At 40.2% G+C, this 12,267-nt stretch overlaps 2 protein-coding genes across 3 annotated transcripts; both read left to right on the top strand.

Annotated features, from left to right (window-relative positions):
- The first annotated feature begins 1,571 nt into the window (after nucleotides 1-1,571).
- On the top strand, nucleotides 1,572-4,208 carry LOC133919244 (nicotinamidase 1). Of its 2 annotated transcripts, none has more exons than XM_062363584.1 (5): nucleotides 1,572-1,824; nucleotides 2,436-2,619; nucleotides 2,762-2,895; nucleotides 3,068-3,157; nucleotides 3,927-4,208. In XM_062363584.1, the coding sequence occupies exons 1-5, from the start codon at nucleotides 1,675-1,677 to the stop codon at nucleotides 4,011-4,013; spliced, it is 645 nt and encodes a 214-aa protein (XP_062219568.1). In that variant the 5' UTR covers nucleotides 1,572-1,674; the 3' UTR covers nucleotides 4,014-4,208. The 2 variants fall into 2 exon arrangements, with proteins under 2 accessions (XP_062219568.1, XP_062219567.1); XM_062363583.1 differs by having other exon boundaries at nucleotides 1,576-1,824; nucleotides 2,972-3,157.
- A 1,989-nt stretch (nucleotides 4,209-6,197) lies between these two features.
- LOC133919243 (CMP-sialic acid transporter 5) lies at nucleotides 6,198-11,586 on the top strand. The gene is made up of 16 exons (XM_062363581.1): nucleotides 6,198-6,468; nucleotides 6,566-6,824; nucleotides 7,049-7,165; nucleotides 7,704-7,760; nucleotides 8,041-8,118; nucleotides 8,224-8,268; nucleotides 8,366-8,425; nucleotides 9,089-9,211; nucleotides 9,338-9,415; nucleotides 9,612-9,681; nucleotides 10,077-10,184; nucleotides 10,301-10,434; nucleotides 10,522-10,598; nucleotides 10,873-10,921; nucleotides 11,009-11,072; nucleotides 11,246-11,586. Exons 2-15 carry the CDS (start codon nucleotides 6,654-6,656, stop codon nucleotides 11,057-11,059), a joined length of 1,218 nt encoding a protein of 405 aa, XP_062219565.1. The 5' UTR covers nucleotides 6,198-6,468; nucleotides 6,566-6,653; the 3' UTR covers nucleotides 11,060-11,072; nucleotides 11,246-11,586.
- Nucleotides 11,587-12,267: the final 681 nt, after the last annotated feature.

Raw genomic sequence — 12,267 nt, 5'->3', positions numbered from 1 at the left:
TCAAGCACTACTCGAAAGTGGTCAAGTAGAGCTTGCGTGTGCTCGGAAGTGATCGAGCACTTGCGTGTGCTCGACGAGGTTTGGAGGCCAACAGCGCTTTGGCTCCTATCTCCTACCTCCAGCCGAGTCACAACAGAGCAGCCTCCTTCTCTATCTCCATGAACTGAAACCAAAATAGCTTCCAAAAATTATCCGAGTCCAACCTCCATACAAGTCAAAGTCTATCTAGACTCTCAGACGGGATTAGCGTCGAGTCCTAAACCGATCTGAATCCTCGAAATCGCAACAAACTCAATTTTGTTTCTTCATCTACAACCATCGCCCATCATCCTTGATCTACCAGAGGGGGAGGTACAAAAGGAGATGAAGGCGGGAGACCCTGCTGCGAAGCCACGGCCGTGTGCTGCTATTGCCCAGAGAAGAGGAGAAGCATAGCCTCTGCTGCCGAGCGCGCCACCACTCCCTGCCGCTACCTGCTGAGAAGAATGGGGTGGGTGACGAACAGGGAGGTATGATGGGCGACAGTGGGCGGGGAGCGTCGGGTGGGTTGGGAGTTGGTAGGTAGACATAAGATTTTTATGGGATGACGATAGTATAAATCTCACCTATTGAATGTGTATGATGGATTGACAAACGAAATATGATACGTTAGATGTATAGGAGGTGATTTACGTAGAGTAGGAGGTGGGTTGGATGAGCCTAGATCTGAGGGTGAGTATGATAGATCTAAGAGTGAGTGTTGTTTAGGGGTATATTTACTGTGGTGACAAATAATATTGTTATCTCTAACTTAGTATAGATTATATTTAGTAAGGATAGAGTTCTGTTTTAAAGTCATGTGAAAATCTTAATTTTTTTAGGAAAATTTGATTTTCAGATATATTTATATGATTGTAATGTGCACGCTTACAAGTAGATAAACAATTTGCCGGTTACATCCATTTATGTTGTAGCTTAGCACTAGCTACGTCACTGGCCAAAGTTCTGCAACCAAATAGTGGGCGCACAGGTGGAGTGCGTGATTGTGATTCGCGCGGCCGCCCGAGCATCAGGTGTGGACGCGTGACCGCGAAAAATATTTGTAGACACGCCTCAGGAGTCAGGCCTCACCTCCTATTACGATCTCAGATTCCCCGTGAAAAATTATTTTATTAGGAATATCTTCGTCCTCCAATAAAATCTTCTCATCCTCGTTTTCTAATAAAATAATTTATTATTTCCTAATAAACAAATAATTTATTGATATAAAATTCATTAAACATCGTAGATAGATAAAAGAGAATAAAAATAATTTATTAATAAAAATAATAAATGACTTTTAATGAATTTTATATTGATTTTATATCAATAAATTCTTTGTTTATACTATATACATATTGTTAATATAAAAATAATCAAATATAATTTAATTTTACATTAATTTGATTCCTACAAAATTTCCAAAAATAAAAATAAGAAAAATCTTTCTCTTATAATAATTAAATAAGGATAGAGATGTGAAAGCATTCCCGACAGAGATAGACTCCGGTGCCATCCCTACCTCCCATCGCTCTCCCTCCCTGACTTTTCACAGGCTTTCCGCTTTGACACTAATGACCTTGCCGTTGTGAGAGGTCAACCGCCAGAACCCGCGGCGCCGAACCCATACAACACGCGCGAGGCGAGGCGACGGGAATGGGGTCGGAGGCCGCCGCCGCGGTTGACCTGCTCCGGTCGCAGATCCCATTCCAGACCGACGGGGAGCTCGTCCTCCCGCCGCACGGCGTGGGGCTCGTCCTCGTCGACCTCTGCAACGGCTTCTGCACCGTCGGCGCCGGGAACCTTGTGAGCCCTCCTCTCCTCTCCTCTTCCTCGTTAGCCTACCTACCTGCCTCGGCCTCGCCATTTTTCTCGTGTGGTCGCCTCTCCCTCGCACCTCTCGCCTGCTTCGGTTTCAGAAAGCTTCGGTAGGTCCGGTAGGATGTATGTGGATCGTGATTCCGCGTTGGGTGTGCCTCGGTTCCTTGATCCTAAAACTAAATCGTGCGGTTCGTGAGAAGGAAGTGTGCGCAGTGGAGCGGTCTCCTCCCGGGATAGGGACAGAAGTGAAATATGCCCTCCTCGGCTGTACTGTTGTATTTTTCCTTGTTCTGTTCTCCTATCTATTTTATAGTTTGTTTTTTAATCTGCTGATCAACGTAAGAACCCTTAATTCTTTGGTTACCAATGTCAGCAATTGCTTGGATATCTATGCGCGATGATCAAATCAGCTAGTGCTAATTAATGCAATGAGTCAATGAGATATAGGGTCGAAAATCTCCCCCTTTTCTCTGAGGCCGTTTTGTTATTTAGGGAAATCACCTTGCCACCCCCCCCCCCCAACACTGGGTGTACTAGCAGTTCTGACTAATTGCTTAGACTCTACTGACAGAAAGGTTTGTCCTTCTCATTTGCAGGCTCCTGTTGCACCAAATAAACAGGTAGAGAAGATGGTGGAAGAGGCCGCTAGGCTCTCCAAGCTATTCTGTGAGAGAAACTGGCCAATCTTTGCGTTTCTTGATACCCATTATCCAGATAAGCCCGAACCACCATATCCACCTCATTGTATCATTGGCACTGGTGAGGAAAATTTTGTTCCAGGTAGGTGCCAAACCAAAACTACCCTTTATATTTTGGAAGTGTTTGCTCAGATTAATGATTGATGCTGACAATACAGGAGAAGATTAACAACAAACCTATGGTTAAATTTCAGTGTTGACAAATTTCAATCTGCATTTTGCAGATCTGGAGTGGTTGGAGAAGGAGCCAAATGTGACTATAAAAAGGAAAAACTGTATCGATGGCTACATCAGCTGCATAGAGAAGGATGGGTCCAGTGTTTTTGCTGATTGGGTTGGAAAATATCAGATCAAAACTGTGAGTTTGCTTACGACCGAAGGATTTTAGTAATAGATCCTATTGTGTATGACTTGAGCATTGACTCGATCTGCAGGTCTTGGTGCTCGGAATATGCACAGACATCTGCGTTTTGGATTTTGCAAGCTCAACTCTTGCTGCTCGAAATATTGACCGAGTGCCTCCGTTACAGGACGTTGTGATTTATTCAGAGGGGTGTGCTACATATGACCTTCCTGTTGAGGTTGCTATGAATATCAAAGGAGCTCTTGCCCATCCACAGGTATCGAATCACTGATGTCTATACATTTCAAATCCTTAAGTCATAATTTTTTTGAAGGGGAAACAGTAGGGGAATTCCCTACTGTGGTAAATATATTAATATAAAGAAGGAAATGAACCACTGTACAAAGAGGCACCCAAGCAGGGGGCAAAAAGGAAAATAAAGGAAAAGAACTACTTAAGTCATAAATTGACCAGGAATATGAACTTGCACTAACTAAATGATCAACCAATACACTTTGTAATCTTCAGATAACCATGTGGGCATTTGGCATCTGACAGTTTTCAAGATGAAACTGGTCACTCATTTTTTTCGGAATGGGTTGGTTGATAGCTACCATTATTTCTCATACAGCACCTTTAGAACATAACCATGTGAACATTTATTTCATGCCGATAGTAAGGAAAATTTCCACCTACAGAAGAAAGAGGACTGTTTCATTATACGGATGGGCAATACCATCTGCATGACTCTTGGAAACTTAAATGGGTCAAAGATATTGTCCTCCTGAAACACCAAATCTGTGTTATGTTTTCATAGTCGTCAGATGTGAAGAACATTGTTTGTTATTATAAGCATCTGTATGTATGGTTCAGTTTCACCAAAATGGTTGATCCATAGAAAGGATGAGAGTAATCTCGCCCAAATAGCATCTAATTCCTTAGCTCTTTTGGAACTAAATGGAACATTACTAGATAGAAACTGAATGCTCCATTAGATGCTGAAGGAAGAACCTCACAATGAGTCAACTTACCCTTTTATGTTGCAGGATCTTATGCATCATATCGGACTTTACATGGCCAAAGGAAGGGGTGCAAAGGTAGTTGACAGGGTTGTTCTTGAACCTTCAAAGTGACTCGAGAACTTGTCCTTGTCGTAGTGTTTCCTCTGCTCCTTCCTCTCATCCTTCCAATGTAATAATCAGATAAGCACCTTAGCACGGAGTTATTGAGAAACAATGTAATGCTAGCGACAACTACCTTCTAATCTGTGAAGATGGGTTCATAGTTTGGTTGCACATTGTCTCTTAATAGTCCCCAAGTTTACTGCATCCTGCTAAACATGCGCCAGTTTAATATGCACTATGTGTTTTTTTCTCATTGGTTGCTATTTGCTAATGTTTTTGTTCTGCGATCGTATATTCGTGTTTATAATAACAAAAGTATAAAACTCTTCACAGAATGTGGTAATATTTTTTTATTGTTTTCAGAGAGTTGTTAATACTGGTAGCTTGTTATAGTGATGAGGGTATTTTTGAAGGTGCGAAATGGAATATATGAAATAGTAATTAAGCTAAGAAGGTTATCGGGTACTTCTAGAGATATGGAAAAGAAATATATGAAAAGCGAAGGAATAGAATAGCAAGGGTATATCAATGTCAAACAAAGGGTACGTCCCATGCTAACTTTTGATTTTAACAACTTTTAGTTAAAACTTTTGCATTTCAATTAGAATTTCAAACTCCAACTTGGCTGTGGAAACTTCCATCTGAAACGAAAAAAATTCAACAGGATTTTCAAATTTTAATTCGAAAGTTCAGATTTCAACTGGTACTTGAGGACAGTTTCATCCAGGAACCTCCGGCTATGAAATGAAAATTGCCCCCTCCTTGATTGTGCAACTGGATTACAAGAACATTTTTCACTTGGAATCTCAGTCTTTCATGTGGAACACGCGACTTGGTAACCATAACGGTGCATTGAATCTATTTGGAGGGTGGGGTGGGAGGGGATGCCATGAGGCGTTCAATGCATTATTCTGTCGTTGTGTTTGAATTTAGGGTGGATAGATGTAGTTAGGATATGAATGTCAGAAACGGAGGTATATGCGCGTACGAATCACAATGTTACAGTGGAGTTGAGTATTAAAAATATATGTTTTTTCACGGGTATAGATAGGGAAGTTTCGGATTCGGTTTTTTCCTAGAAAGTTTTCTCTGATAAATTAGAACCAATTTGTATAATTGTTTGACTAGTTCAGCAAATTCAGATTTTTGGAGATTGTATGCGAGAGGGGATTTGATTCTCATGTGAAACTCATTTTTTTTTTGCCGATTCTCTCATGTAGGCAAAAGTTGCGAAATGTTCCTACCTATTTCTTCATCTGATCGATTGCTAGTAGGTGCGTATAGCACGGATTCAAGCAATTCTGGTAAGAAACGGAACCGTTTTCTCGCATCCAAATGGAGCCATAAATTACTTTTTTCTTCTCTAGAGGATGGCCTTCGCCCTTTGACCTTTTGCATCTCTACTCCCTGAAATATAGGGGTAATGGTGAATTTAAACAATTTTCACCGTACATCTCACATGATCAAACATGTCACAATCAAATTTGGTCCCATGTCTCATCCTCTCTCAATTGTTTGGAAAGCTCCAATCAATTTGAAAACATAGAATTATTAGACGCCATCAGCATTAAAAATTATTAATGACATTATTTCTTTCCATCTATATCAAAAACTAGAATTAATATATATCTTATATAATAATTAGATATAGAATGTAAGAGTTATGTATGAGTTTTTGATATATTTTTTTATCTACCGTCCACACGACTTAATCACACAGTTTATATTTGTACTTAGACCCAATAATACGAAACATAATTGATTCCTTAATCCCCTCCTCTAGGTAACAACCAATCACCTCTCATACCATGTATGGTCACATCAACTTCGATCCCCCCTCACTATGCAGCATGTTGGAAGTTAGCTCGACCTCGTGCTCTTTCCTTTCCTTTATATGTCATTTCTTTGCGGTCTGCAAATATGAGTATATTTTCGTTATCTAAGTTAAGAAGCTTTAGAATACATCTTATCCGACAACACAAACATCTTTTCAGTGGCTTCGGTCATCGTCACATACGACAACACAACCTAATCTTACTCCTCCGTCTCTTTTCTCATCATCATCATCATTTATCATCGCCCTCGGCATTCCACCGTCGACGATTAGCAATCTGGACAAGTTGAGTGTAAAACAAAACACAAACAAATTGTGATACGAGCAAAATATAAATAGACCGAAACACCCGCGGACCCGCCTTCCTTCCGCGTCCCCATAGCGCCCCACCTTCCCCTCCCTCCCTCCGTCACGCCTTTCTCCCCCTCCCCCGACTCCTGCCGGAATTCGAGATCCCGGAGCGAGCCTCCCACGCGCGTCCCCGCTCCCATCACCGGATCAAGCCGCCGTGCTCTCACCGGGATCCTCGGCAGGAGCCCAGCCAGACCAAGCCCGATTCGCCGCGCGCGCGGCGCCCAGGCCGTGCCAGATCTGCGAGATCCGCACCGACACCAACGCGCCTTCTCCGAGGTACGGAGGCCGAGCGGAGCCCCTCAGATCTGCTAGCGTATGCGGTCGTCTCCGATGTATTGCGGTTGGTTTGCTGAGAATGGTGTGGTCGTTGTAGGTGCATGCTCTCGTGATCTCTCGGGGGCCGCAGGGACCGAGCTGCATCTCGGCGGCGGCGTGACCTGCGTAGCTGGTGGTCTGCGGAGATGCAGCGGAACGGGGTGGTCGAATGCAGCGTGTGCCACTCCCGGCTGGTGGTGCCGAGCCCGCGGAGCGTGTCCAGGGCCTACGACAAGCACCGCAGCAAGATATCGTCCAAGTTCCGCGCGCGAAACGTCCTTCTCGTCGTCGGCGACTGCATCCTCGTCGGCCTCCAGGTGTGTGACTAAGCGCTCCGTGTTTAGTCCCTCGCGTGCTAACACTTGTGCGATCGACGTGTCGGTGGAATGGCCTGACAAAATTGGCACAGAAGTTATGCGATGAGTTAGACTGATGCTATTTACGCATGCTTTACTTGGTCATTTGTTGTAGTGTTACGTACATGTGTAGGGCAACAAGCGAAGTTGGGGAGTCTTGCTAATGTTTGGCTTTGTTTATGCAGCCCATCCTAGTGTTCATGTCAAAGGTTGATGGGAAGTTTCAGTTCAGTCCCATCAGTGTTAACTTTCTGACGGAGGTTATGAAAGTTATTTTTGCTATCGTCATGCTAATAATTCAGGTCCGTTATTGCTGTTTATGTTTTCCTTTTTTGCACTTACATTCCATTTAGTCCTATCGACCTTAGAAATGAAAACTCATATGTCATATGTGAGTTCTGTTCATTAATTGAGTCTGATCACATATATCACCTCCAAAAAAGTAGCCTACTGAAAGCATCCTGTTACAATTTGTTGGTCCTAGAGTAGAATCATAGGACAAGAAGTATTTACACGTAAAAGGAAACGGTAAAAGGGTTAGTCCTGCAGAACATAAGGCCATATTTTGAATCGGTAAACTCACCTAATGCAGGGCCATAGACCAGCCTAGTTCACAACTACTACCTTTTAAACTGTGGAGTGGCGACCTTGCATCATGGGTACTCCGTGTTTGATCTAAATTTTTTTTTCTGTATATGCAGATTATATTAGATTTTTTTGTATTCCTCAAAATTTTTGGATTTTCATAATGCTTGATGGATGGACTGCAAGATAGTTACTGTTGCAGTGTTTTTCTCTTTACCTTTTATTATGTTTACATCTTCTTTTTTGTAATGACAGTCTAGAAAGCAAAAGGTTGGAGAAAAGCCACTTCTGGCACGCTCAACCTTCATACAGGTGATTTATCTAGTTGCAAAACAGTAGTTTGCATTTCCTTTGTTGCTTCTGTTCCAAATGTATTTGTTGCTTCCACTTTCAATTCTGAATGACTCATGCTAGGCCTCTTCTTTCTAAGTAGTTCCACGTTTTTGTATATCGCATTGGTTTCTCTCCCAATGATTTGCTTCTATTGTACCTATACTCCGGAGATATATTTTACTTAAAATAGATATGATTGCTTCATTTCAACTCTTTGTCACAGCATGACTATTTGACCATTCACCATTTTGTTTTGTAGGCAGCCCGTAACAATGCACTTCTAGCTGTTCCTGCTCTTCTATATGCCATCAATAATTACCTAAAATTTATCATGCAGGTAATTTTCGTTCAGTTTAGGCAGAGTCTTTGCATTTGTCTTGAGTAGTTTTTGATATTGCCTAGCGATATTGTTATAACTTGACATATTGAGCCAATTGTGCAGTTGTACTTCAATCCTTCAACTGTAAAAATGCTAAGCAACCTAAAGGTACACTTTTCTTGTACTACGCAGATGTGCTGCTTTAGTTATAGTTTGTATGCACATATCTCACAATACTCGTGGTCCAAACTCCAAATTTCTCTAGGTACTGGTTATAGCTGTTCTTCTGAAATTTATAATGAGGAGGAGATTCTCTGTAATTCAGGTACTGGTTATATCTGTTCTTACTGTTATTTCTATATTTAGGTTGTGATTGGCGATATACTACATCATTTAAAGTTTTTGGAGTATGTCTTTGTCTTCTACGATGCAATATATGGACTACTGGATTAAGTTTTACCAGTGCCATTTCTTCTGTGTTTTGTTATCCAATCATAACAGTGTTATCAATGGACTCTGGACTTCTTAGAAATGGATTATAACCATCACTGCAATTCTTAAAATGAAGTCTAATCTCAAGTATTAGTATTGTACAAGAAAATGTTTCGCAACCCAAATGCTCATGACAAAGTTGAAATATTGCTTAACGATTGGAAACGGATAGCTCTTGATCTTCTCACTATGGGCGTAGTGTCAGCTTATTTTGGAAGTCAGGGTGTGTTGCAAGTAAGTTTGTGTCATAGAGCTGGGTTCATGCTGCTGTCCCTGCCTTGCTGAAATTGCCATATAAGTCATGGTGGTCACTGCAGATGATTGTAGTTATAGGTGAAGCCATGAATTTATTAGAAATGATGAGAACTGATGTTTTTGCCTTTTATTAACATAAAGATAATTGGTAAATGAGGTAGTTCCTCTTGCGAATTTCTCGTGCAACAGTTCTGACTTTCAGCTATGTTAACATGTCCCCACTGTTTTCAAATGTTGGCAGTGGGAAGCTCTTGCTTTATTGCTTATCGGAATCAGCATCAATCAACTTCGGACTGTACCTGCAGGCAATACCACGTTTGGTCTTCCTGTCACTGCTATTGCGTACATATATACATTGATTTTTGTAAGTTGCTGCTAGACTATCAGCTCTCTTTTATTTTGTGTCTGTTCTGACTTATTTTAATAAGCTCTCTAAGCAGAGTATAACCGTTATAAGTTATTTATATTTATTTAAAACTGTAAATTTTAGGTAACTGTTCCATCAATGGCTTCTGTCTACAATGAATATGCCTTGAAAAGCCAATATGATACTAGCATTTATCTCCAGGTAATTTAAGTAGCTTGTACCTTGAATTATAATTTCGTTGCAAGTATTGTCCATTCTTATATCCAGCTATTTATCTTGTGGTAGTTCTGTTTCTGTTTTCTAAATTAATTTTGAAAGGCATTAAGTTATTTTTCTTGTTATTTTTTTTCTTCTATTGCCCCTTATTTCCTCTAATGCTATTTCCATATATTTGCAGAACTTGTTTCTGTACGGATATGGCGCAATATTCAACTTCCTTGGCATCCTTGGGACTGCCTTATTCCAAGGTGTGCACCTTCAATGAAAGTTCAGTTTTACCATGATAGTCAATGCCGTAATGCTGCATGACAAGTCCACTCACTATATTTATCATTCTAGACCCTAGATTGAGGTGAAAATGATTTTTTAAATGATATTATCTTTATGCTTTCCAAGCTGTGCCAACCAAACGGACATGACTATAACTAATTCCTTCGTGCTTATAAAGTGAAGCGGTGACCACCTGATTGGTTTTATGTAGAATTTGAAATATTAACTAATGATTAGTAACCCTGGGGCTAGATATGTCCACTCATTCTTAGTGATGACCAGTGTCAATTTCTGGGGCAACATGATAGGTGTGTTCTCTCTTATGTCTTGACACCCAGTGTTTAGGATGTAATCATGTCCTATCTGTTTGCAGGGCCAGAGAGTTTTAATATCCTTCGAGGACACTCAAGGGCTACAATGTTTCTCATATGTAACAATGCTGCACAAGGCATCCTCTCATCTTTCTTCTTTAAGTATGCAGGTAAAGGGTGCTGTGCATTCCTAATTCATTAATCATGAGCTTCCTTTGACTAGGCACTCTCTTTGGTTCTTCTATTTTCTTATATAAATTCACATCTCTGAATGATTAATGTACAGACACAATTTTGAAGAAGTATTCATCAACTGTCGCCACAATTTTTACTGGCCTAGCTTCTGCTGCATTTTTGGGACATAAGTTGACCATTAATTTTCTCCTGGGCATATCAGTGGTGTTTATTTCTATGCACCAGGTGAAGATGCCTTTTCTTTAACTTAATTTCATTGAGCCAAACCTTCCTCTTCCTTATACTCCGTATCTTACTGTCATCTGTCCTCAGTTCTTCTCTCCAATGGCTAAAGTCAAAGATGACAAACCAACTGAATTAATAGAGTTGGAAGATACACAAAATCAACGGTAAGTTTTTCTCTTGTTTCAAATGGTTAAGAGTATTACTACGATTTTTGGTTGAGGTTTCACTTAGTGTTCACCTTCTTTTAGTTGTATCTAGAGATTGCTGTTTGAAGAAGTGTTGTTTTGCACCGAGTCCTTGATCCCCTTCTAGGCTTCTTTCTTTGACACTTGCTTCTAGGGTTTCTTTTCACGAAGTTATAGAAAGTAGCAAGCTGCTTTTTAAGTATTTCTTAGTGAGTGGCCTCATAAAGTCATAAGGTGCTTATTTTTTTCACAGGTCACCCGAATCTTCTTTTGTAAATATGACTGCTGGTGCCGCTGATGATGTACGTTACTTGTTTTGTTTATTTATTTTTAAATAAAATAGATGTATCATTTTAGAAGACTTACGTCTAAGTTGCCTGTCATTTCAGGCGAGCCATCGGATTGGAGCTGAAGAGAGGCAGCCGCTGCTGCCAACATAAACTTATTTTTGAGGTATATGTAGCTTCTTTTACCCAGAATTTCTATGATGGCGTTGCTCAGTTGACATGATAAGCATGCAGCTTGCATGTAATCTACAAAGGCGAGATAAATTTCCTAAAAGTTAGTACTGAATTAGTACATCTCACGTTTCAAGCACATGAACTCGTGTTCTTTTGGTTCTGCAGGTAGGATAGAAGACTTTCTTTTTTGCCGTGTGAGCAGCAGATTTCATGTAGCATTACGAGTGGAATAAACTATTGTACGTACACTGTAAAGGCAAAGAAAGAAGTTTCAACATGTTTTCCATTTTATTTCATTTTTTGGGATGAGGCGGGTGGCCAGCTGTGGCTTGTGGGAGTGGCACACCGACATATATTTTGATAGACATATAATTCAATAGGGAGTCACAGATATCATACTTGTAACCAAAAATTTTCCTGGAGCTGTATACTGAGCAGTGCCAATGAGATTCTTTTTGTGCGGAACTTTTTGGATGTTGGTTAATGTTAAAATTGTTGCCAGATTCTCCTACCGTGTTCAATAACTTTTTGGATGTTGGTTAATGTTATAATTGTTGCTTGATTGTAGAAGCTGAAAGCCACTGTTTGAAGCTAAAATAATCAGATAGTTTGTTATAGTTTTTTATAATCTGCTTATTGAATTGTGGGTATTTAATAAACTGTTTTTTTACTTTTTATACATCGTGAAAGTTTATTTTACTAAACGGTCTATCAAAGTTTTCGAGAATCTACAATTTAAAAGTTTCTTATTATATAACTTTTTACAATACTCTATAAGCTGTTTTTTTAATCTCCGACTAAAACAAACATCCCTAAGATATACGTCTTTCTGAATAGATTGTTAGCCATGCAGCTGGTGCAAAACGGTAATTCGGTGGCCAAGTGCAAGGTGCAGTTGGGGAGATTGAAGTTCTCATTCAGTGACCCCTGCAGCACACAACCGTACCATTTTGTGTACCATATTAGAATTCAACATTGATCGAATAGATAGAAATGAGTTTTATCGATTCATTCAATGATATACACTTGATGGAGGAGTGTTAGTTAGGGAGACATCTCTCTAACAGGCTGCAAGGCAACAACCGCCATGGGCGGTTATTCATCGATGAGATCATCTGCAGCACTCCATTTTAATCGATTCGTCATATGTATATTGATCAATGAATAATTTCTCTCAAAATATTGTA

The sequence above is a fragment of the Phragmites australis genome, chromosome 5 (assembly GCF_958298935.1).
Source record: "Phragmites australis chromosome 5, lpPhrAust1.1, whole genome shotgun sequence".
Lineage (NCBI taxonomy): Eukaryota > Viridiplantae > Streptophyta > Magnoliopsida > Poales > Poaceae > Phragmites > Phragmites australis.
This window is presented reverse-complemented; position numbering and strand designations above follow the sequence as displayed.

Excerpts from the sequence above, each read along its gene's own strand:
- LOC133919244 (XM_062363583.1), top strand. The coding sequence starts at position 1,675 with ATGGGGTCGGAGGCCGCCGCCGCGGTTGACCTGCTCCGGTCGCAGATC. Across the intron at positions 1,825-2,435 it reads CCGTCGGCGCCGGGAACCTT|GCTCCTGTTGCACCAAATAA; the intron begins GTGAGCCCTCCT and ends TCTCATTTGCAG. Across the intron at positions 2,896-2,971 it reads GAAAATATCAGATCAAAACT|GTCTTGGTGCTCGGAATATG; the intron begins GTGAGTTTGCTT and ends CTCGATCTGCAG.
- LOC133919243 (XM_062363581.1), top strand. The coding sequence starts at position 6,654 with ATGCAGCGGAACGGGGTGGTCGAATGCAGCGTGTGCCACTCCCGGCTG. Across the intron at positions 9,212-9,337 it reads ACATATATACATTGATTTTT|GTAACTGTTCCATCAATGGC; the intron begins GTAAGTTGCTGC and ends TGTAAATTTTAG. Across the intron at positions 9,416-9,611 it reads ATACTAGCATTTATCTCCAG|AACTTGTTTCTGTACGGATA; the intron begins GTAATTTAAGTA and ends ATATATTTGCAG.